Source organism: Lampris incognitus, chromosome 1, assembly GCF_029633865.1.
Source record: "Lampris incognitus isolate fLamInc1 chromosome 1, fLamInc1.hap2, whole genome shotgun sequence".
NCBI lineage: Eukaryota > Metazoa > Chordata > Actinopteri > Lampriformes > Lampridae > Lampris > Lampris incognitus.
Genome location: NC_079211.1, coordinates 127411425 through 127434987, shown reverse-complemented (window position 1 = coordinate 127434987; position 23563 = coordinate 127411425). Strand labels below are relative to the sequence as shown.

Sequence of the window (23563 nt, the reverse complement as noted above, 5' to 3'; positions counted from 1 at the left end):
GATGTGGGGATGCTGTTAGACAGCTAATCTACCAGTTCCACAATCATTACAGTATAACAGCATTCCCATATAGTTTGTAATACATTACATTGTCTGTGTTAGCTTTGGTCCCTGGATCCCATTATACAGTGGAGCATATTTCAGATATGTATGTAAAATGACACAGGTTCTTAAGTTGCATAAAATTTGTAGTCAGTCACTTTTCCAGGCTTGTACATGGATCATCTTGCAAAGTTTCAGTCCCATGTAGGAATACTTTTTTCTGAAAACGTACCACACCGATTAGGTTTCCACGACCATATTCCCCAGCAAGCTCCTTCTTGCCATCATCCTTTGCAATGACGGAGCGTAGTCGGCCACTGAGGACAATGAAAGTACTATCTGATTTGTCTCCCTGTCTGAAGAAACAGAAAATACAAGTCAGTGTGAGGAGATGACAAGAATGATCATCAGGGGTTGTCATATCAAAAACTGAGCTCTGTGTAAACCAAAGCCAGAATCCACCAGAGGAAAACACACGGTTGAAACCAGTTATTTACTTGTAGACCTAACACCGCCTCTGCGTCTCTCACCTTTTGACGGTTTTAAAGACGTCCAAGTGACACATGAAAAAAAAAATTCTTGAGTGTGAATTCAGTCTCATTTGACCATCTCAACTGCATTGTTTTCTGATTTCCAGCTCTATTTTCAATAATTGTGACGATGTTTTAGCAAACTGATGCACAGTTTAGTTTGCCTAAAAGTAGACAATATTGTTCTACAACTGAAAATCTTCATAGTAACAACACTAATCCGAAAGGACAGTTAATCTGCAACTAAACAAATTATGTATAAAGAAATCATTATCCAATGTAGTTCCAGATACCTGTAGATGGCACGGCCAGCCTCTACGGCCATCCAGTCAAGTGCAAAGTCAATCTGCCTGACGAAGGACGACACCCTCTTCACAACCGTGTGAGCGACGTTCAGCACCACCCGGGGTTCCTCTCGCATGATCCTGCAGTGATGTAAACAAGGTCAAATAATGTGTCTGCTCTCACATCACCTTTTTCCTCCGGTATTCATGCCTGGTTTCCACATGATCCCTTATCCTAAATGCTATGCCAGTTCATTCATGTGGATTAAAAAAAAAAACAAACTCTCAGACATCTTTCTTTCTCGCTCTGTGTTTCTAACCTTCCCCTTCTCTCTCTGTGTGTTTCTAACCATCAGTGAGGACATTTTTGCTGGTCCTCATTTTTTCAAGGGTCTATTTTGAGGTTAGAACTTGGGTTATGAGTTATGATTTTTATTAGAGGTTCAAGAGTTATGATTAGTATTAGGTTAGTAGTATTAGGTCTCACAAATAAATGTAGTCAAGGAGAGTTCTCACAAGTATAGAAAAACAAATATGTCTGTGTGTGTGTTATGTGTGTCTGTCAATGTGTGTAGGATGGTAGAGTGGCAAGTTCAGTCCCCAAAACAGCTGCCATGTGTCCTGGTCATTAAACAACTCTCCCATGTCCATTCCGTACACCAAAACCCCTTCCTGCTAGTTAACTTTATGTGGCTCTGAAGGTTCAGCTAAATGCCTGCGGTGTAATAATTAGGGTCATCATCGATCCCTCTTCCAGGTATCAGTAATCGGAAGAAAATCCCAAAGATTAAATTTTAAATGATTAAATTTTTTTTAAAAAAGGATAAAAAACAGTTTTTAAACTAATAATAATAATAACAACACTCACAATCCTAATAATAACGGCAACACAATCTCATGTAATGCAATTATTTTATTGAAATAAATTGGCCAATAAGGGCGTCCGGGTAGTGTAATGGTCTATTCCGTTGCCTACCAACATGGGGATGGCAGTTTCAATCCCCGTGTTACCTCCGGCTTGGTTGGGCATCCCTACAGACACAACTGGCTGTGTTTGCAGGTGGGAAGCTGGATGTGGGTATGTGTCCTGGTCGCTGCACTCCTCTGGTCGGTCGGAGCACTTATTCGGGGGGAACTGGGGGGAATAGCGTGATCCTCCCACACACTATGTCCTCTTGGCAAAACTCCTCACTGTCAGGTGAAAACAAGCAGCTGGCGACTCCACATGTATTGGAGGAGGCATGTGGTAGTCTGCAGCCCTCCCTAGATCAGCAGAGGGGGTGAAGCAGTGACCGGAACGGCTAGGAAGAGTGGGGTAACTGGCCAAGTACAATTGGGGAGAAAAAGGGGGGGGGGTCAAAAAATAAATAAAGAAACTAATAATAGTAATAATAATAATAACGACATCAAGAGACTAGACACCAAGACAAGAAAGATGCTGACCATGGAGAAGATGCACCACCCAAAAGCAGATGTCGACAGGCTGTACCTACCAAGAGCTTCAGGAGGACGAGGCCTAGTCCAACTCGAACTGACCTTAAAGACTACCACTATCAGGCTGGATGTATACCTGACAAAAACAGATGACCCACCCCTAAGAATAGTAAAACATCAGTTCTACTCCATTAATAAAGAAGCTGCACAATTCAAGAAAGAGCTTGATGTCCCAGAAACCCCACCAACAGAAAATGAGGCAACTACCATCTACGCCAAACAAGTGAAGCAGAAGGCAAAACACCATGGCCAGCGGCAACTGCAAAAAACCTGGGAGGACAAAGCAATGCATGGGAAGTACCCAAAAAGAATGAAAGATGCAGATGTGGACCAACAAAAGACACACCAGTGGCCAAGGAGCACCGGACTGAAAGCCGAGACAGAGGGCCTGATAATCGCTGCACAAGACCAGAGCCTGACAACCAGATCCTATCACCATCACATCCTCAAAGATGGAACAAACCCAAAATACAGAATCTGTGGAATTTACGAAGAAACCATCGACCACACTGTCTCAGGCTGCCTGGAACTGGCAAAGACAGAGTACATGTACAGGCACAACAAGGCAGCAGCATACCTGCACTGGAAGATCTACAGGAGTTACAAGATCAAGACGACTGAGAAGTGGTACAAACATCAGCCAAAGACGGTCACTGAAAACAATGATGCCACCATCCTCTGGGACATGCCCATTCACACTGACAGAGAGATAAAAGCCAACAAGCCCGACATCGTTATCAAGGACAGGAAGGAAAAGAGGTGCATGCTCATTGACATGGCAATACCATCCGAAAAAAATCGCCTCAGTGCAAGTCACAGAGAAGCTGACCAAGTACAAAGACCTGGAGATTGAAATCAACAGGATGTGGGGAATGAAGACCGAAACAACACCAGTGGTCATCGGAGCGCTAGGACTCAAGAAGAAGGGAATGGAAAAGTTCACCAACAGTAACCCAGGAAACATCAACATCAGTGCAGTCCAGAAGATCGCCCTACTCGGAACAGCCCACATATTACGACGAGTACTGTCAATCAAGTGACATATCTGCCCTATAGTGCCTCAGTTCCATAGTTTGGAACTGGCTCTACAGGACGTAAAACAGGAAACGTGAAAGAAATGATAATAATAATAACACAAGCCTAATAATAATGGCAACAAAATCTCATGTAATGCAAATATTTTATTGAAATGAACTGGCCATCTAGGTGACATTTTGCCACACAAGTCAAGTCAATCTGTTTATTTTATTTTAATATTTACGAAACAAAGTTGTTTGCCGTTTGTAAGGTGAACCCAGAGATTTAAGAGGGTGCGAGGTGCAGGATGGGGGCAGAGGGAAACATCCCCTCCGTGTGGTTGGCAAATGTATTTCATTACAAAAGCAAATGAAAAGGAAAGACGGCATCAAAAAAATTAAGTTCTGATATATCAATGCTTAAAGATTTTTTTCGATACATGACTCCCCTTGTATTAATACAATGTTTTCGTCTGGATACTTACTCATAGAAGTGGGCCTTGGAGATGGAGAGGAAGGTACAGTCTCTCTGTGCTCGGACGCTGAAGATGAGGGGTTCACCGGTGAGCACGGCCAGGTGACCGACCATCTCCCCTGGGTGGGTCACAAACAGCAGCGAGTCCTTCTCGCGGTCTATCATACGCTGATAGACGTGGAGGAATCCAGAGATGACAAAATTTATGCTCACATCCTGGGAAACAGATAATGGGGAGGAAGATAAAAGAGTGGATGAGTTCATGAAGTTCCTTTAAATAGACAATCTGCATAAAATGAGATTTTTAGACTGCTGAGCACATTATTTTTCCTACTCAAGGAGGTTAGAAGAAAGCAGATACATTGCTCATAAAACATTTTAGGACGCCTTGTCTTTTTATTTAAATTTTCCAGATAATGTTTGACTCAGTGTTACCTTTCAGAAATGACAGCAAACATTATGTTAACAAAACAGCTATTACTCATACTTTGGGTATATTTATATGCCCAAAGTAAAATCCCATTTAAAGAATGCTATAGTTTCTTAGTCATTTGTTAGTTAGAATGACCTTCACCTCTTAACACAACTAAAAACTGATGTGTTTCAATAGCTGTTTAGATTTTGCCATTTTTCTTTGCAACATGCAATATGAAGCTGATTGCTGCATAAATATACCAAATATTAGTTAATATTAATTATTTAATATTACATATTTATTATTAAGTCTTACATATATTATTAACAAATATTACAGCTGTTTTATGTTAAAGCCTTTACAGGAATTGTTTACTTAACTGAAAAGCACCGGAGATATTGCATATTGCATTTGTATTGCTTAATATTGTGATTATGTTATAAAATGCAATACATGTGTAGGTAGAGTATTTTGACCGGCCAACCTGGTCTCCTTGGTTGGCAATAACACATCCAGCTTTGACCTGGCGCAGAGTCACCCTCCCCTCCAGTAGATCAGGGTTCTGACAAAGTAAAGAGGAAATGTAGGCAAGAAAATACAGGGAATGGAAACTGTAGGACTATACCATCAATACCTAATAATTCCTCACACTTCCACTTGCTTCACCAATCAATGATGTATACACAGGACTGGATCACAATCTCCAAGTAAAAGGGACATGTAACATGTCATCCCAAATTTAAAAAGAAAGAGTAAGAAAATGTAAAAAAAGAAAAGAAAAGAAAAAATAATCTGCTATTGCTGCAAGATAGTTTTACACGTTCAAAATTAAGCCTAAATTGTAAAAAAAAAATCAAAAAATCTTAAGAGCTCATACCTGATGTTTTAAGACAGTAGTACTTATTTCAATATATGTCCTGAAAGATTGTTAGATTAAAAACAAAATATTGGATAAAAAAAACCCAACAAGGTAGCTCTCTAGCACCTTTCCCACTTGCTTTCATAAAAACAAAACTTAAAAGCCAAAAACAATCTTAATAGTTTAAGTTTACTATTTTCAAAGTGTTTAACAAGTTCAAGAACTGACATAATCACATATAGTTAAACGTAGTAACAGATGCAGATAATGTGGTACCTGTAGTTGGATGAGCTGCAAAAGGTCTTTTTTGGAGGCCTGGAAAATCGCGTTGATTTTATTGTAGTGACCATGGTCTGGATTTCCTCCTCCAGCTTCACTGTAGTGATAAACAGCGGAGGGAGCGTGCTGCATGGTCACACTCTTTTTGAGAATGGACTAAGGACAAAGTGGGGAAGAAAGAGATGGTACGGCCTTGATCAATAGACTGAACTGCCATCTGATTTTTTATTGTAAGCCACTCTGGCTGATTGTTGGCTAAATAATGTAAATGTAATATGGTAATGCGAGGGTGGGGTCTGTTTTGCAAATGCACACTGACTAGAGTTTTTTTCACTGAGTGAAAAAAAAGGTTGATGGACTTTTGATGTGCAACAACTGCTGTTAGACAACTGCCCATCTATTAAGGCTGTGTATTGGAAAGAATTTAACAATGTGATTTGTATCATGACACAATTGTCACAATGCAATATGATACTAAAAACACTGCAATAAATTGCAAAAACTTTAGAAAAATGTCATTAAGACCTCAATATGCAAAAATCAGTGTAAATTGGAGCCATAGCTGCTGTTATTGTTCTTTGCAGTTGTTACAACACTACACCTGCTACCTAGTGGTCAGAGATGGAAACTACACTATGAAGTAGTGAAGTAGTGCCACCAGCACATTTCTTTGTGTGTCATCTTAAGAATCAATGCGGTGTTTCTAAAAATTGATACAAGATTGTGAAAGTATAGTAATTCTCAATCGTATCGATATTTTCTTATACTTCTATTATCTAAAGGGCATATGAATATTAATATAAGTGGTAATATGAATACATTACAGAAGTGAGGTAAAGGAGCTTTGTGCCTTGAGAGTCCTAGCTATCTGGTGCTCTTAAGCAAGGAAGCATAAAATAAACTTTTGGAGAAGATTTACACAGTTGCCAACTCTCTAAGACCATTGTGGCTCTGGACTTGGTTCAGGGGAGTAATGAAAAACGGCTGCACATTTAAATCGTTTCCTGGATAGTAAAGGTCTTGTGAATTTCCCCCTCTCCATATATCTACTACTACTACTACTTTCGGCTGCTCCCGTTAGGGGTCACCACAGCGGATCATCCATTTCTATCTCTTCATGTCCTCTGCCACACCAGCCACCTGCATGTCCTCCATCACCACATCCATAAAACTCTTTGGCCTTCCTCTTTTCCTCTTCCCTGGCAGCTCCATATTCAGCATCCTTCGCCCAGTATACCCAGCATCTCTTCTCCACATGTCCAAGACATCTCAATCTTGCCTCTCTTGCCTTGTCTCCAAACCGTCCAACCCGAGCTGTCCTTCTAATATACTTGTTCCTAATCCTGTCCTCCTTCATAACTCCCAATGAAAATCTTAGCAAGTTCAACTCTGCCACCTCCAGCTCCACCTCCTGTCTTTTCGTCAGTGTCACTGTCTCCAAACCATAGAACATAGCTGGTCTCACAACCATCTTGTAAACCTTCCCTTTAACTCTTGCTGCATATATAACTCTTGCCCCTCCCTCCATATATAAAACCTGCAAATATTCACAGACCTTATGGGCAACAGGGCTGGCTAGTAGTGTCTCCTCTTTAGCAACTCGTGCCCGCTCATATACGCTGTTAAGATCAGCCGACACTTCACCTGGAAGAAAATGCAAGGATATTACAGTCACTGTATTGATAATTAAGGCTAGGTAGTGAGAAACACACTGAACACACATAACAGGTTTTTGGCACCAGTTTAAAGGCAGCATGAACTAAAAGTATTGACAGTCAGATTTTCCAAGAATACACTCCCCTTTCCAATGACAGGATGGCTGGACAGTTAGTACCGCGTAATGATAATAGATTTGCTGCTCTCATCAGCTAAAAGCATAATAATAATAATAATAATAATTACATTTATATAGCACTTTTCAAGACACCCTATATGTGAATGCAAATAACATGAAATATAATGAACTGTAATGTATGGAGGTCATGAAGGCATGGTGGCTGTTTATATAATGGTTGTGGTATTTAATGGTTGTGTGCATATATACACACACACATACACACACACACACACACACACACACACACACACACACACACACACACACATACCTGTAACAGCCACTGGCGTAGAGAGCGAGCGAGATTTTCTGTGCCTGGTTGTAGGAAGTTCTGGGGTGCTGGACTTCACATTCTCTGTAATATCACATCAACAAAACATAATATCAGGTTAACATTTCTTAGTATGGGTGGGATAAAATCATCACTATTCATAAATACATTAATCACAACCCTAAAAACAAAGGACGTTGTCAGTCCTAACTAGGACTTCATATTGGTAAGAATTTGGCCTTATGTTTCATTTTACTATATGTCATGATTAGATATATTATGATCCATCCATCCATTGTCTTAACCGCTTATCCTGCTCTCAGGGTCGCGGGGATGCTGGAGCCTATTCCAGCAGTCATTGGGCGGCAGGCGGGGAGACAACCTGGACAGGCCTGATGGAGGTGAGCTGTCAATGAATTGTGTTCCCATGAAATTAATTGTGTTCCAAATGCATCCCGCGACCCTGAGAGCAGGATAAACGGTTCGGATAATGGGGGGGTATTATGATTTATTAGCATAATATCACTATTGCAATATTTTGTCAAAATTTTTAGAAAACCCCTCAATATGCCTCAAATCAGAGTAATCAGAGCCATATCTGGTGTGGCACCGACTACACCTGCTGCTGTGGTTCTGTGCAGCCCTGTTACAATACCGCACCTGCCACCTAGTGGTCAGAGACGGGAACTAAACAATGAAGTAGCGTTACTGCCACATCTGTGAGGGTATTCATAAGAATCAGTATAGTAATTTCAGAATATCAATACAGTATTGTGAAATAGAATGTCATGATACTCAAGTGTATGGAGATTTTCTTACGCCCCGAGATCCAAACCTGTGTCAACTATCTCAGGACCAAGATCATCTGATTGGGAAGGCTGTCTACGGAGCCCACGGTGAGGATGGGCCTCACCGAGAACATGAGACACAGAAATCAAAGGGATGGCTTGGCTCTCCTGTAGACAGACACACACACATGCACGCACGCACGCACGCACGCACGCACACACACACACACACACACACACACACACACACACACACACTTGACATCCTGGACAGGGTTTCACCAGTTAGTAAATTTTATATATATATAGACAGCTGATGATTGCTTATAGCATGAAACAAGCTTGTACTGTCTCATAGAAAATTTACTTGACTAACTGGATTTTATATATACTATATTTTTGTGTGTGTGCGTGTGTGTGTTTGAAGTCCTTACTAAGTGCACAGTAAAATTTTGAACTAACAATTAACTAATTTGGGTTACAATGCTCAAATGTAAAAAAAAATAAATGCTGTAGCTATTAAAGGCTTAGTAATTTGTAAATCAGTTACTGGGTAAATGCAACAGCAGCCACCCATTTAAGTTCATTCACTTTAGCACATATGGAGGTGGAACAGCTGCCTCACGAGCCGATACTGGACATGTGCACTGATGACGATATAGTCGTATATGTCCAGGGGATGTAGCCAATCACGTAAAACCTATTAATAGTGAATAGTTTCTTTGTTTAATCATAAAAATTGTTTGAAAAACTCTAAGCCAGTCATTTGTTTTGTTGCCATTTTTGTTTTTATTGCATGCTAAATGTTGGTTTAGCTGTGAGCTAGCCTCCATACTATACTGTTACCTCTTAATTGATATGACAACTAAGTTCTTAGTAACAACTAGTAGGATTCCTGCAACCCATTTTCACTTGGTGTGTTGTAAATTATGACTTAGGATATACTTAAATAGACTTAGTAAGGACCTACACACATCTGGTTCAACCAGCCCCATTAACCTGTAAACACTTTTCACTTAAAATTCAGTTTGTGTTGGTAGTAAAAAAAACAGTACTGTATTAAAGAGCTCCGTGGTCAGGCCCAGATAGTTATGTAGAGCGAGGAAGGTGACCCTTTGGAGACGAACCATGATTATCTAGAAAGGATGGCAGGGGAACACAATACAAATGAATGAATACAGACTAAATTGTTGTTGTAGCAAAGAGCAAAGAAATCCTGAAATAACTGTGCCCTTGAATGCAATCAAACCAAAGTGCCAATGCAGTTTGAAGCTTCAATTCAATTAAACCTTATTGTCACTTCACTACTTTGCATTGTAAATTTATAATGAAAAGTGGGAAGTGACCTCCCAGACAGTGCATCATGTCACATATCAAATCGACTACTATTGGCTGCTCCCGTTAGGGGTCGCCACACCAGATGAAGTGGTGGAGAGTGTACCCAAGGAGGAGAGAGCGGTGACTGGAGTGGACTTCAATCAGCATCTTGGTGAAGGGAACAGAGGTGATGAGAAGGTGATGGGAAGGTGATGGGAAGACAGAGTGTCAAGGAGAGGAATGTAGAAGGACAGATGGTGGTGGATTTTGTGAAAAGGATGGAAATGGCTGTGGTGAATACATATTTCAATAAGAGGGAGGAACACAGGGTGATGTATAAGAGTGGAGGAAAATGCACACAGGTGGACTATATCTTATGCAGGAGGCATGATCTGAAAGGGCTTGAAGACTGCAAGGTGTTGACAAGGGAGAACGTAGCTAGGCAGCATCGGATGGTGGTTTGTAGGATGACTTTGGAGACCAAGAAGAAGAGAGTGAAAGCAGAGCCAAGGATCAAATGGTGGAAGTTGAAGAAGGAAGACTGTTGTGTGGAGTTCAGGCAGGAGTTAAGACAGGCATTGGGTGATAGTGAAGGGTTACCGGATGGCTGGGCAACCACTGCAGAAATAGTGAGGGAGACAGCTAGGAAGGTACTTGGTGTGTCATCAGGACAGAAGAAGGAAGACAAGGAGACTTGGTGGTGGAATGAGGAAGTACAGCAAATTATACAGAGGAAAAGGTTGGCAAAGAAGAAATGGGATAGAGAGATGAAGAAGAAAGTAGACAGGAGTACAAAGAAGACGTGGCATAAAGTGAAGAGAGAGGGCAAAGGCAAAGGAAAATGTGTATGTTGAGTTGTATGAGAGGTTGGACACTAAGGAAGGACAAAAGGACTTGTACCGATTGGCTAGACAGAGGGACCAAGCTGGGAAGGATGTGCAGCAGGTTTGGGCAATCAAGGATAAAGATGGACAGGTGCTGACAAGTGAGGAGAGTGTGTTGAGAAGTTGGAAAGAGTACTTTGAGGGGCTGATGAATAAAGAAAATTAGAGAGAGAGAAGGTTGGATAATGTGGGGATAGTGAATCAGGAAGTGCAGTGGATTAGCAAGGATGACGTGAGGGCAGCTATGAAGAGGATGAAGAGTGGAAAGGTGGTTGGGTCCAGATGACATATCTGGGGGCATGGAGGTGTTTAGGACAGATAGCAGTGGAGTTTTTAACTAGATTGTTTAACACTATCTTGGCAAGTGAGAGGATGCCTGAGGAGTGGAGAAGAAGCATACTGGTATCGAATTTCAAGAATAAGGGCCATATGCAGAACTGTAGTAACTACAGAGGTATAAAGTTGATCAGCCATACTATGAAGACATGGGAAAGAGTAGTGGAACCTAGGTTAAGAGGAGAGGTGATGATTAGTGAGCAGCAGTACGGTTTCATTCCACAAAACAGCACTACAGATGCGATGTTTGCTTTGAGAATACTGATGGAGAAGTATAGAGAAAATCAGGAGTTATATATTGTGTTTTTGTGGATTTAGAGAAAGCATTTGAGAGGATGCATATGACAGCGTGCCGAGAGAGGAGGTGTGGTATTGTATGAGGAAAATCAGGTGTGGCAGAGAAGTATGTAAGAGTGGTGCAGGATATGTATGAGGGCAGTGTGACAATGTTGAGGTGTGCAGTAGGAATGACTGATGGGTTCAAGATGGAGGTGGGATTACATCAAGGATCGGCTCTGAGCCCTTTCTTGTTTGCAATGGTGATGGACAGGTTGAGGGACAAGATCAGGCAGGAGTCTCCGTGGACTATGATGTTCGCGGATGACACTGTGATATGTAGCAAGAGTAGGGAGCAGGTTGGGGAAAGCCTGGAGAGGCGGGGGTATGCACCGGAGAGAAGAGGAATGAAAGTCAGTAGGAACAAGACAGATAGATATGCGTGAACGACAGGGAGAACAGCAGAATGGTGAGGATGCAAAGAGTAGAGGTGGTGAAGGTGCATGCATTTAAATACTTGGGGTCAACTGTTCAAAGTAACGGGGAATGCGGAAGAGAGGTGAAGAAGTGAGTGCAGGTAGGGTGGAGTGGGTGGAGAAGAGTGTCAGGAGTGATTTGCGACAGAAGGGTACAAGCAAGAGTTAAAGGGAAGTTTTACAAGATGGTGAGACCAGCTATGTTGTATGTTTTGGAGACAGTGGCACTGACAAGAAGATGGGAGGCGGCAGAGTTGAAGATGCTAAGATTTTCACTGGGAGTAACGAAGAAGGACAGGATTAGAAACAAGTATATTAGAGGGACAGCTCAGGTTGAACAGTTTGGAGACAAAGCAAGATTGGCAAGATTGAGATAGTTTGGACATGTGCGGAGGAGAGATACGGGGTAAATTGGGAGAAGGATGCTGAATATGGAGCTGCCAGAGTAGAAGAAAAGAGGAAGGCCAAAGAGGAGGTTTATGGATGTGGTGATGGAGGACATGCAGGTGGCTGGTGTGACAGAGGAAGATACAGAGGACAGGAAGAGATGGAAATGGATGATCCGCTGTGGCGACCCCTAACGGGAGCAGCCGAAAGTAAGAATACAGGCAGTCCCTGGACTACGAACGAGTTCCCTTTTTGAGTCTGTTCATAAACCGAATTTGAATGTAAGTCGGAACAGTTACGTACAGTTCACATCTAGCATCACTTAGTCAAATGTTTGTCTTAGTATATATTTTACCTAAAACATCATAAATATACATGCAGTAATAATAATAAATGTAACTACAGCACAGTATTTATAATTGACAGAGAGAATGTGTGTATAGGTATAAAAAACATTAAAGAAACATTTTTTACATTTCAAACTCCCCACCTGCCACTGTCCCGGGAGCGGGTCGTGACCGGCAGAGGCTGGCTGTTTCACGCCAGAAATGAAGAGCCGGCTTGACGCTCGCTTCCCCGCCTCACCGGGTAAGTGAAAAAATTATAAGTGTTTCACCTCTCTTTGAATGCTTTATTATTTCAACTTTCGTTTCAATCGTGATTATTTTCCTTTTCTTCGATGCATCACTATCACTTGCATCAGCCAAAACAATGCACACAACAATGTTTACGCTATCTGACTTAAAATCGCAACAACGATGTGGCGTTGTTCTCCCTCGGGCCGATGAACCACCTAAAACGTGTAGTGTTTTGAGTATAACACAAAGTAGTACGTTCATTTGTTAGTACGAACCATCGTGTGTAACTCGGAGGTTGGTTCGTAAGTACGGGCGTTCATAAGTCAGGCGGTCATAACCCGGGGATTACCATTACCTGTAGTAGGAGTAGTAAGTAGCTCAGGAGGTAGAGCAGGTCGCCTGGTAACTGGAGGGTTGCCGGTTCGATCCTCAGCTCCTCCTTGCAAAAATGTCAGAATGTCCCTAAGCAAGACACCGAACCCCTAAAAGCTCCCGATGAGCTGGTTGTTACCTTGCACAGTTGACACTGCCATCAGTGTGTGTGTGTGAGAAAGTGAGGCATTAATTGTAAAGCACTTTGAGTGGCTGTTTGCAGCTAGAGAAGTGCTATTCAGTTATTCAGTCCACACCTGGATGACGCGGACCAGCGTCTCGGGGTACTTCTCAAACGCTGACTGGAAAGCTGCAGCTGGGAGACGCAGGATGGTCGAGGGAACTGCAGCTCTGGCAGACACAGTCTTATATGGAGCCGGATAGCCCTGGTATACAGCAGATGAAACAGAAGCATGGAGACAAAAATCATTTAATCAAATCAGGTGTCACAAAAAGTGAGTGGACAGATGCATTGTGGTTTAGACTGCATATGAATGCATACATAAGAATGGGAAGAGTTAAAAAAAAAGGATGTGAGGAGGGACAGATTTGGAGAAGACATACAGTTATGATATCCAGGATACTCAGTAAACTGTGTACACTGTCTCCGGGTAACACTTCCTTTACCACAGCATCTGTGCCATCCTATAGCACCAGAAAAGAAAAAAAATATATATTAAAGTTTTGTAAGAGCACCGGGAAGAATTTCAACTTCCTGTACTGTAGCTACATCTTAAAGCTGCCATCTGGGACCTTTCTCCATTAATTGGTTATTTTGTTATGCTGAAGTAAATGGGAAAAGCTTTGATTGCTTATTTGTACCACTTCACTTTCATTGAGTTTTCAATCATACCTTGTAATAAAACAATTCTTGAAAGAAAATCAATTATTGTCAGCCTCCTGAAATCACAGGTGAATTAAAATGATGAAATACTGAATAAAAAAAAGTTGTCATTTTAGAACAAAAAAAATTGGCTGTTGTTTCTAAGAAATAAATTGAAAACCTTTATAGAGACCCTGGCTGCTGGCACAATAAAAGCATGCAGATCTCAAGTGTCATGATACATTGCAACAGATCATTAAAGAAATGACCGATGTGCAACGTATCCTAGAAAACCAGTATTAACCCGACTGGATCATATAAACACTGCACTGAATTAAAGGAGGTAAATTTGTCATGATCTTAAATTTGTTTTTATTCTGCATGCAAAGGAACAGGGATCTTACATTCTCATGGATGCACAGCTCCAGGCGACCGGCCTGAACCACATAAATACTGTCATCAGCATCCCCCGGTCGAAAGAGTCCCTCGCTTTGATGCAGTTGGATGAGCACCATGTGACGACAAAGCTCCAGGAACAGGGGCTTCTCAAAGTGACCAAGCACTCTAGTTATAAAAAGATGTGTTAATGTGTTAAAAGCTCTTTTGTTTTTTGGAGTGATGTATGCAAGTGCTAGAGAAGCTGCCGTGAACGGGAATCAAATTCCTCGTGTGCATAGGCACACTTGGGTCAATAAAGTTGATTCAGATTATAACAAGTTTAAAATGTGATATAACACAGATAGTGTTATAATTATAACACTATTCCCTTTAAGGTTAGGGTGAGGGTTAAGGTTAGACATGTAGTGATGAGGTCAAGGTTAGGGTGAGGGGCTGGGGAATTGATATTGTCAATGATGGTTCTCATAAGTATAGTGGAAGGAGTGTGTGTGTGTGTGTGTGTGTGTGTGTGTGTGTGTAACCCAACCACTGAGGATGCACAAGCCAGTGCATCCTTAGTGCCGGTTCCAAGCCCGGACAAATGGGGAGGGTTGCGTCAGGAAGGGCATCCGGCGTAAAATCTTTGCCAAATCAAATATGCAGATCATAAATAAGACTTACATACCGGATCGGTCGAGGCCCGGGTTACCAACGACCGCCACCGGTACTGTTAACCAGCAGGGTGTCGGTGGAAACTATGCTACTGTTGGGCGAAGGAGAAGGAGAGGGGGAAAGCATGTCCAGAGGCAGCTAGAGAAGAGGAAGGGTAGACATGTGGAGGTGAGACTTGGAACTTTGAATGTTGGCACTATGATTGGTAAAGGGAGAGAGCTGGCTGACATGATGGAAAGAAGAAAGGTAGGCATACTGTGTGTGCAAGAGACCAAGTGGAAGGGGAGTAAGGCCAGGAGTATCGGAGGTGGGTTCAAACTCTTTTACCATGGTGTGAATGGGAGGAGAAATAGGGTAGGGGTAATTCTGAAGGAAGAGTATGTCAAGAGCGTGCTGGAGGTGAAGAGAGTGTCAGACAGAGTGATGAGTATGAAGCTGGAAATTGAAGGTTTATTGCTGAATGTTATCAGCGCATATGCCCCGCAAGTTGGGTGTGAGATGGAAGAGAAAGAAGAATTCTGGAGTGAGTTGGATGAAGTGGTGGAGAGTATACCCAAGGGGGAGCGAGTGGTGATTGGAGCAGACTTCAATGGGCATGTTGGTGAAGGGAACAGAGGTGATGAGGAGGTGATGGATAGGTATGGTGTCAAAGAGAGAAAAGTGGAAGGATAGATGGTGGTGGATTTTGCGAAAAGGATGGAAATGGCTGTGGCGAATACATATTTCAAGAAGAGGGAGGAACACAGGGTGACATACAAGAGTGGAGGAAAGTGCACACAGGTGGACTATATCTTATGTAGAAGGCGCCATCTAAAAGGGATTGGAGACTGCAAGGTGGTGACAGGGGAGAACGTAGCTAGGCAGCATAGGATGGTGGTCTGTAGGATGACTTTGGAGACCAAGAAGAGGAAGCGAGTGAAGACACAGCCAAAGATCAAATGGTGGAAGTTGAAGAAGGAAGACTGTTGTGGGGCGTTTAGGCAGGAGTTAAGACAGGCACTGGGTGGTAGTGAAGAGTTGCCAGATGGCTGGACAACCACTGCAGAAATAGTGAGGGAGACAGCTAGGAAGGTACTTGGTGTGTCATCAGGACAGAGGAAGGAAGACAAGGAGACTTGGTGGTGGAATGAGGAAGTACAGCAAATTATACAGAGGAAAAGGTTGGCAAAGAAGAAGTGGGATAGTAAGAGAGATGAAGAAAGTAGACAGGAGTACAAGGAGATGCAGCGTAAAGCAAAGAGAGTGGTGGCAAAGGCAAAGGAAAAGGTGTATGGTGAGTTGTATGAGAGGTTGGACACTAAGGAAGGAGAAAAGGACTTGTACCGATTGGCTAGACAGAGAGACCAAGCGGCAAAGGATGTGCAGCAAGTTAGGGCGATCAAGGATAGAGATGGAAATGTGCTGACAAGCGAGGAGAGTGTGCTAAGAAGGTGGAAGGAGTACTTTGAGGGGTTGATGAATGAAGAAAATGAGAGAGAGAGAAGGTTGGATGATGTAGGGATAGTGAATCAGGAAGTTCAGTGGATTAACAAGGAGGAAGTGAGGGCAGCTATGAAGAGGATGAAGAGTGGAAAGGCAGTTGGTCCTGATGACATACCTGTGGAGGCATGGAGATGTTTAGGAGAGATGGCAGTGGGGTTTTTAACTAGATTGTTTAACACAATCCTGGAAACTGAGAGGATGCCTGAGGAGTGGAGAAGAAGCATACTGGTACCGATTTTCAAGAACAAGGGCGATGTGCAGAACTGTAACAACTACAGAGGTACAAAGTTGATCAACCACAGCATGAAGATTTGGGAAAGAGTAATAGAAGCTAGGTTAAGAGGAGAGGTGATGATCAGCGAGCAGCAGTATGGTTTCATGCCATGAAAGAGCACCACAGATGCAATGTTTGCTTTGAGAATGTTGATTGAGAAGTATAGAGAAGGCCAGAAAGAGTTGCATTGTGTCTTTGTAGATTTAGAGAAAGCTTATGACAGAGTGCCGAGAGAGGAGGTGTGGTATTGTATGAGGAAGTCAGGAGTTGCAGAGAAGTACGTAGGAGTGGTGCAGGATACGTATGAGGGAAGTGTGACAATGGTGAGGTGTGCGGTTGGAATGACTGATGGGTTCAAGGTGGAGGTTGGATTACATCAAGGATCGGCTCTGAGCCCTTTCTTGTTTGCAATGGTGATGGACAGGTTGACGGAAAAGATCAGGCAGGAGTCTCCATGGACGATGATGTTCGCGGATGACATTTTGATCTGTAGCGAGAGTAGGGTGCAGGTTGAGGAGAGCCTAGAGAGGTGGAGGTATGCACCGGAGAGAAGAGGAATGAAAGTCAGTAGGAGCAAGACGGAATACCTATGCGTGAATGAGAGAGAGGACAGTGGAATGGTCAGGATGCAAGGAGTGGAGGTGACAAAGGCATTTGGGTTTAAATACTTGGGGTCAACCGTCCAAAGTAACGGGGAGTGCAGTAGAGAGGTGAAAAAGAGAGTGCAGGGAGGGTGGAGTGGGTGGAGAAGTGTGTCAGGAGTGATTTGCGACAGAAGCGTACCAGCAAGAGTTAAAGGGAAGGTTTACAAGATGGTTGTGAGACCAGCTATGTTATATGGTTTGGAGACATTGGCACTGACGAAAAGACAGGAGGCGGCGCTGGAGGTGGCAGAGTTGAAGATGCTAAGATTTTCACTGGGAGTAACGAAGAAGGACAGGATTAGGAACGATTACATTAGAGGGACCGCTCAGGTTGGACGGTTTGGAGACAAAGCAAGAGAGGCAAGATTGAGATGGCTTGGACATGTGTGGAGGAGAGATGCTGAGTATATTGGGAGAAGGATGCTGAATATGGAGCTGCCAGGGAAGAGGAGAAGAGGAAGGCCAAAGAGGAGGTTTATGGATGTGGTGAGGGAAGACATGCAGGTGGCTGGTGTGACAGAGGAAGACGCAGAAGACAGGAAGAAATGGAAACGGATGATCCGCTGTGGCGACCCCTAACGGGAGCAGCCGAAAGTAGTAGTAGTATTGTGTGTGTGTGTGTGTGTGTGTGTGTGCGCGTGTTCATGTGTGTATGCGCGTGCGTGCGAGTGAGTGACCCCACATCCTCATAAGGATAGTAAAAGTCCAAACCACCTGAAAGTGCTAAAAAGGGCTGGTGTATCTGATATTGCCATTTTTGTGTTGTTCCCACAACATAATAATTAATGTTGCTCCAACACCATCATTGCAACTGATCAATCACATTGTTGTGCTGTCGTGCTTTTGCGACTCTGGGGAAAAAGATGGTTGTGGGATTAGGTTCTGGGTTAGCTGTCATTTGGGTTAAATTTAGGGTAAAGTAAGTGTTAGATTAAGGTTAGGGTTAGGTTGAGGTTATGTTAGGTTAGCTCTGGTATTTTTCCCCATGTTGCAAAGGCACGAAATCACAACAATGTGATTGGTCCATTGTAATGATGGTCCTGGAGCAACATTAATTATGTCGTGGAAACAAAAGCAACGACGCGATATCAGATCGTGCAAAAAAAGGCTACTTTTGGACTAGGGGCTACGTTTAGGGCTAGGGTTAACATTGGAAGTCATGGTTAGGCTTACATCAAGTATTAAAATTGGGTATTAGAATGTGGCTCAGGGTTAAGGTTAAGAGTTATGGTTACATCCAAATTTAGGTTGTTTTTTGGATCATATTACAGTTAAGGTTAGCATAGTGATTTAGGTTAATTTAAGGGTTTGGGGCCGGGGAAATAAGATTTTCACTCTTTCATACAAATTTCTCTGAAAGGACAGAAAACAAATTGTATGTGTGTGTGTGTGTAACCAGAATTTAATTGGTTAATATTTATGAGAGATAATCAGAACCAACTTCACTGGCCAAGTGTGCTTATGCATACGAGGAATTTGACTCCGTTTTACAATAGCTTCTAGTACTTACCATAACAAAAGGCAACAACAAAAGAAAAACAAAAATAAATGGAATAATAAATAGAATCCTGGAGGTAACTATGCATGCACAAAAATTTATATCACAACAGCACAGTTTTGTTATGGCTGAACAATTTATAAAATATAATTATATTACCTACTAATATTACAAACTAATAACATATACTATACATTTATCTATTTATCTTCTCCTTTCGGCTTGTTCCCTGTTTTTCAGGGGTCGCCACAGCAGATTTTATAGTTTCCATCGGTACCATGTGAGGGCACAGCACCAATGGCGGCCATTGTTAACCCAGGCCTTGACTTATCCGGTATGATCTTGTCAATCCGCATACTGATTTGGCAAAATTTTACGTCAGATGCCCTTCCTGACACATCCACTAACCCTATGGACAGGGGCACAGGTAAAGCACTTGATGCCATCCCAGTATTCATGGACTTGTGCCATACCTGTCGCATTATATATTTATCCATTTATCCAGCCATCCATTATCCAAACCACTTATCCTGCTCTCAGGGTTGCAGGGATGTTGGAGCCTATCCCAGCAGTCATTGGGCGGCAGGCAGGGAGACACCCTGGATAAGCCAAAATATTAAAACCACTGACAGGTAAGTGAATAACACTGAATATGTTGTTACAATGGCACCTGTCAAGGGATGGGATACATTGGGCAGCAAGTGAACCATCAGTTATTTAAGTTGATGTGTTGGAAGCAGGAAAACAGGCAAGCGTAAGGATCTGAGTGACTTTGACAAGGGCCAAATTGTGATAGTTAGATGACTGGGTCAGAGAATCTCCAAAATGGCAGGTCTTGTTGGATGTTCCTGGTAAGTGATCCAAAGAAAGACAACCACTGAACTGGCGACAGGGTCATAGGCACTCAAGGTTCATTGATGCACGTGGGGAGCGAAGGCTAGCCCGTCTGGTCTGATCCCACAGAAGAGCTACTGTAGCTCAAATTGCTGAAAAAGTTAATGCTGGCTATGATAGACAGTGGTCAGAATACAGTGTATTGCAACTTGCTGCGAATACACTGTCCTGTGAATGGGGTCCAATGCAGACCTTTTTGGTTAGAGTGCCCATGCTGTCCCGTCCACTGCCGAAAGCACCTACAATGGCCACGGGGGAGGGATTTAAGAGACTAAGGAGATCGTCAGTCTGATCTCCTCTGGGTTGTTCCACAATGTAGGGGCCATAACAGAAAAAGCCCGGTCACCCTTAGACCTCGCGACCCAGAGAGGGGAAATTCTATGACTGGAAACCGATACCAACCGCAAGCTGGAAACCATTCAGGCCACCTACACTGAATGAGGAAAAGTCAGTCGAGCTGGAGATTTAATCCTCAAATGCTTCCAGGAACTGAAGTCTGTGAATACCCGAAGTCAGAGACAGAACTGTTCTTCGAGACAAATGACACTCATCGAACTTCTCTATCATTGCTATGGGAAACCTTTAAAAGCCTTCCTCAGAGGCTGCATCATTTCATACCAAACAACTCAGAATAAGAGAAGGAAGACAGAGCAAATTGAGCTAGAAAAACAAATAAAACTGTTGGGCATAGGAAATGCTGCACACGCATCCATAGAAAAACATAAAATATCTGTACTCAAATACAAACTAAATCAGATACTCTTAGCAAGAATCAGTAGAGCATTTCAATTCACCAAAACAAAAATATTTTCAATTAAGCGATAAACCCAATAAACCTTTAGCAAGACAACTTTCTTAAAAAGAAAACTGTATGATGCATAGAATCAGATGGGGAAAAGGAGAATTGCTCTCATTGCCCAAGGACATTTATGAAAAATTCCAATAGTTTTACCAAACTCTCTATTCATCTCAAATAACATAACCCAGTGACAATGCAGACCTTTTTGGATAAGTGCAATCTTCCAACTCTCACTGAGACTTAACAGACAGCATCAGGTCCCATTCCAGGTATATATGGATACAATACTAGATAAACCACAAAAGAAAATTTCCCTTTATGCAGATGACATACTACTATACATTACTTTGATCAGCCACTGGATGAAGATATTAAAGAGTAGTGGAAGATGGGTTAAGAGGAGAGGTGATGATTAGCGACCAGCAGTATGGTTTCATAGCACGAAAGAGCACCACAGATAGTTTTGCTTTAAGAATGTTGATGGATAAGTATAGAGAAGGCGTTCTACTGTGTCTTTGTGGATTTAGAGAAAGCATATGACAGGGTGCCGAGAGAGGTGTGGTATTGTATGACGAAGTCGGGAGTGGTAGAGAAGTATGTAGGAGTGGTGCAGGATATGTATGAGGGCAGTTTGACAGCGGTGAGGTGTGCGGTTAGAATGACAGATGGGTTCGAGGCGGGATTACATCAAGGATCGGCTCTGAGCCCTTTCTTGTTGGTTGATGCGAGATCCAATGGGGTGTAGGCACGGAAGTAGCCATGATTGGCTGTTGCGTCGGCCAATAGACAGCGCGGAACCTCGAAGCACACGGACATGAAACAAGTGAGGTGCAATGAAACATATAGCGAGCTAGCTTACAACTGACCTTAACATTGCCAGATCGTACTGTAATGATAGCTAACATTAACGCTTGCTAACGATGGAAATTCAAAAAGAGTTTAAACCCTAACCAACAACCAATCATGGCTACTTCCGTGCCTACACCCCGTTGGATCTAGCATCAACCTTTCTTGTTTGCAATGGTGATGGACAGGTTAACAGACGAGATCAGGCAGGTGTCTCCATGGACTATGATGTGCGTGGATGACATTGTGATCTTTAGTGGGAGTAGGGAGCAGGTTGAGAAGTCTCGAGAGGTTGAGGTATGCACTGGAGAGAAGAGGAATGAAAGTCAGTAGGAGCAATACGGTATACATATGCATGAACAACAGGGAGAACAGCGGAATGGTGAGGATGCAAGGAGTAGTGGTGGCAAAGGCGTAAGAGTTTAAATACTTGGGGTCAACTGTTCAAAGTAACAGAGAGTGTGGAAGAGAGGTGAAGAAGAGAGTGCAGGCAGGGTGGAGAAGAGTGTCAGGAGTGATTTGCAACAGAAGGGTACCATCAAGAGTTAAAATGAAGGTTTACAAGATGGTAGTGAGACCAGCTATGTTGTATGGTTTGGAGACAGTGGCACTGACAAAAAGACAGGATGCGGAGCTGGCAGAGTTGAGGATATTAAGATTTTCATTGGGAGTTATGAAGAAGGACAGGATTAGGAATGAGTATATTAGAGGGACAGCTCAGGTTGGACGGTTTGGAGACAAAGCAAGACAGGCAAGATTGAGATGGTTTGGACATGTGTGGAGGAGAGAGGCTGGGTATATTGGGAGAAAAATGCTGAATATTGAGCTGCAAGGGAAGAGGAAAAGTGGAAGGCCAAAGAGGAGGTTTATGGATGTGGTGAGGGAGGACATGCAGGTGGCTGGTCTGACAGAGGAAGATGCAGAGGACAGGAAGAGATGGAAACGGATTAGCCGCTGTGGCGACCCCTAACGGGAGCAGCTGAAAGTAGTTGTATTACTGCTATACAGTACTAACCCCCAAACCAGTATCCCAAATTTGTTATCCACAATAGACTAATTCTCTGGCTACAGAATAAATTGGAATAAAAGTGAACTTATGCCAATAAACACACAGGATGTCACTTGGCTCCAACAGTTCCTTTTTAGAACTGTAACTGAAAAATTAAGATATCTTGGGCGTTTACATTACCAGGAAGCACTCCCTGTTATTCAAAACAAATTTACCCCCATTAATCACAAAACTTCAATCCTATATTCAATTTTGGAAAATGCTGCCCATTTCCCTTCTAGGCAGAGTCAACACTATAAAAATGACCTTTCTCCCACAGTTATTGTATTTACTTCAGACAATACTGATATAGCTTCCCAAATAATTTTTAAGAAACTTAATTCCATTGTCACAAATGTATTTGGGACTATAAAAGCCACAGAATATATAAACAACACCTGCGTAAATCCAAAGAGGGTGGAGGTCTAGCCTTACCAAATTTCCTCTCTTATTACAAGGCAATGAACAGTGGTGCTTGTAAGTTTGTGAACCTTTTAGAATTTTCTATATTTCTGCATAAATATGACCTAAAACATAATCAGATTTTCACACAAGTCCTAAAAGTGGATAAAGACAACCCAATTAAACAAATGAGACAAAAAATAGTATACTTGGTCATTTATTTATTGAGGAAAATTATCCAATATTACATATCTGAGTGGCAAAAGTATTTGAACCTCTAGGATTAGCAGTTAATTTGAAGGTGAAATTAGAGTCAGGTGTTTTCAATCAATGGGATGACAATCAGGTGTGAGTGGGCGCCCTGTTTTATTTAAAGAACAGGGATCTATCAAAGTCTGATCTTCACAATACACGTTTGTGGATGTGTATCATGGCAAGAACAAAGGAGATTTCTGAGGACCTCAGAAAAAGCATTGTTGATGCTCATCAGGCTGGAAAAGGTTACAAAACCATCTCTAAAGAGTTTGGACTCCATCAATCCACAGTCAAACAGATTGTGTACAAATGGAGGAAATTCAAGACCATTGTTACCCTCCCCAGGAGTGTTAGACCTTCAAAGATCATTCCAAGAGCAAGGCGTGTTATAGTCGACCAGGTCACAAAGAAACCCAGGGTAAGGTTCATATCCCAGACTCGCCGTAACCGGTCACGGCCAGAGCGTCCACGGGGTAAGGCATTAATTAGGCCACCCTAGTGGGTGTACAGTGCATCTGGAAAGTATTCACACCCCTTCACTTTCCCCACATTTTGTTATGTTACAGCCTTATTCCAAAATGGATTAAATTCCTTTTTTTCTCATCAATCTACACACAATACCCCATAATGAC

At 42.4% G+C, this 23563-nt stretch overlaps 1 protein-coding gene across 1 annotated transcript in view; it reads right to left on the bottom strand.

The window, feature by feature from the left end:
* The window catches only part of pnpla7b (patatin-like phospholipase domain containing 7b), a 57924-nt gene that overhangs the window by 25510 nt on the left and 8851 nt on the right, over nucleotides 1-23563 (bottom strand). Inside the window, exons 7-18 of the mRNA XM_056273449.1 lie at nucleotides 14144-14303; nucleotides 13481-13561; nucleotides 13174-13302; nucleotides 9346-9426; nucleotides 8338-8458; nucleotides 7503-7586; nucleotides 6950-7038; nucleotides 5392-5550; nucleotides 4741-4818; nucleotides 3852-4057; nucleotides 866-997; nucleotides 275-398 (exon numbers count right to left, since the gene is read on the bottom strand). Of these exons, the coding sequence (XP_056129424.1) occupies nucleotides 275-398; nucleotides 866-997; nucleotides 3852-4057; nucleotides 4741-4818; nucleotides 5392-5550; nucleotides 6950-7038; nucleotides 7503-7586; nucleotides 8338-8458; nucleotides 9346-9426; nucleotides 13174-13302; nucleotides 13481-13561; nucleotides 14144-14303 (1444 nt within the window). The remainder of the gene's footprint in view (nucleotides 1-274; nucleotides 399-865; nucleotides 998-3851; nucleotides 4058-4740; nucleotides 4819-5391; nucleotides 5551-6949; nucleotides 7039-7502; nucleotides 7587-8337; nucleotides 8459-9345; nucleotides 9427-13173; nucleotides 13303-13480; nucleotides 13562-14143; nucleotides 14304-23563) is intronic.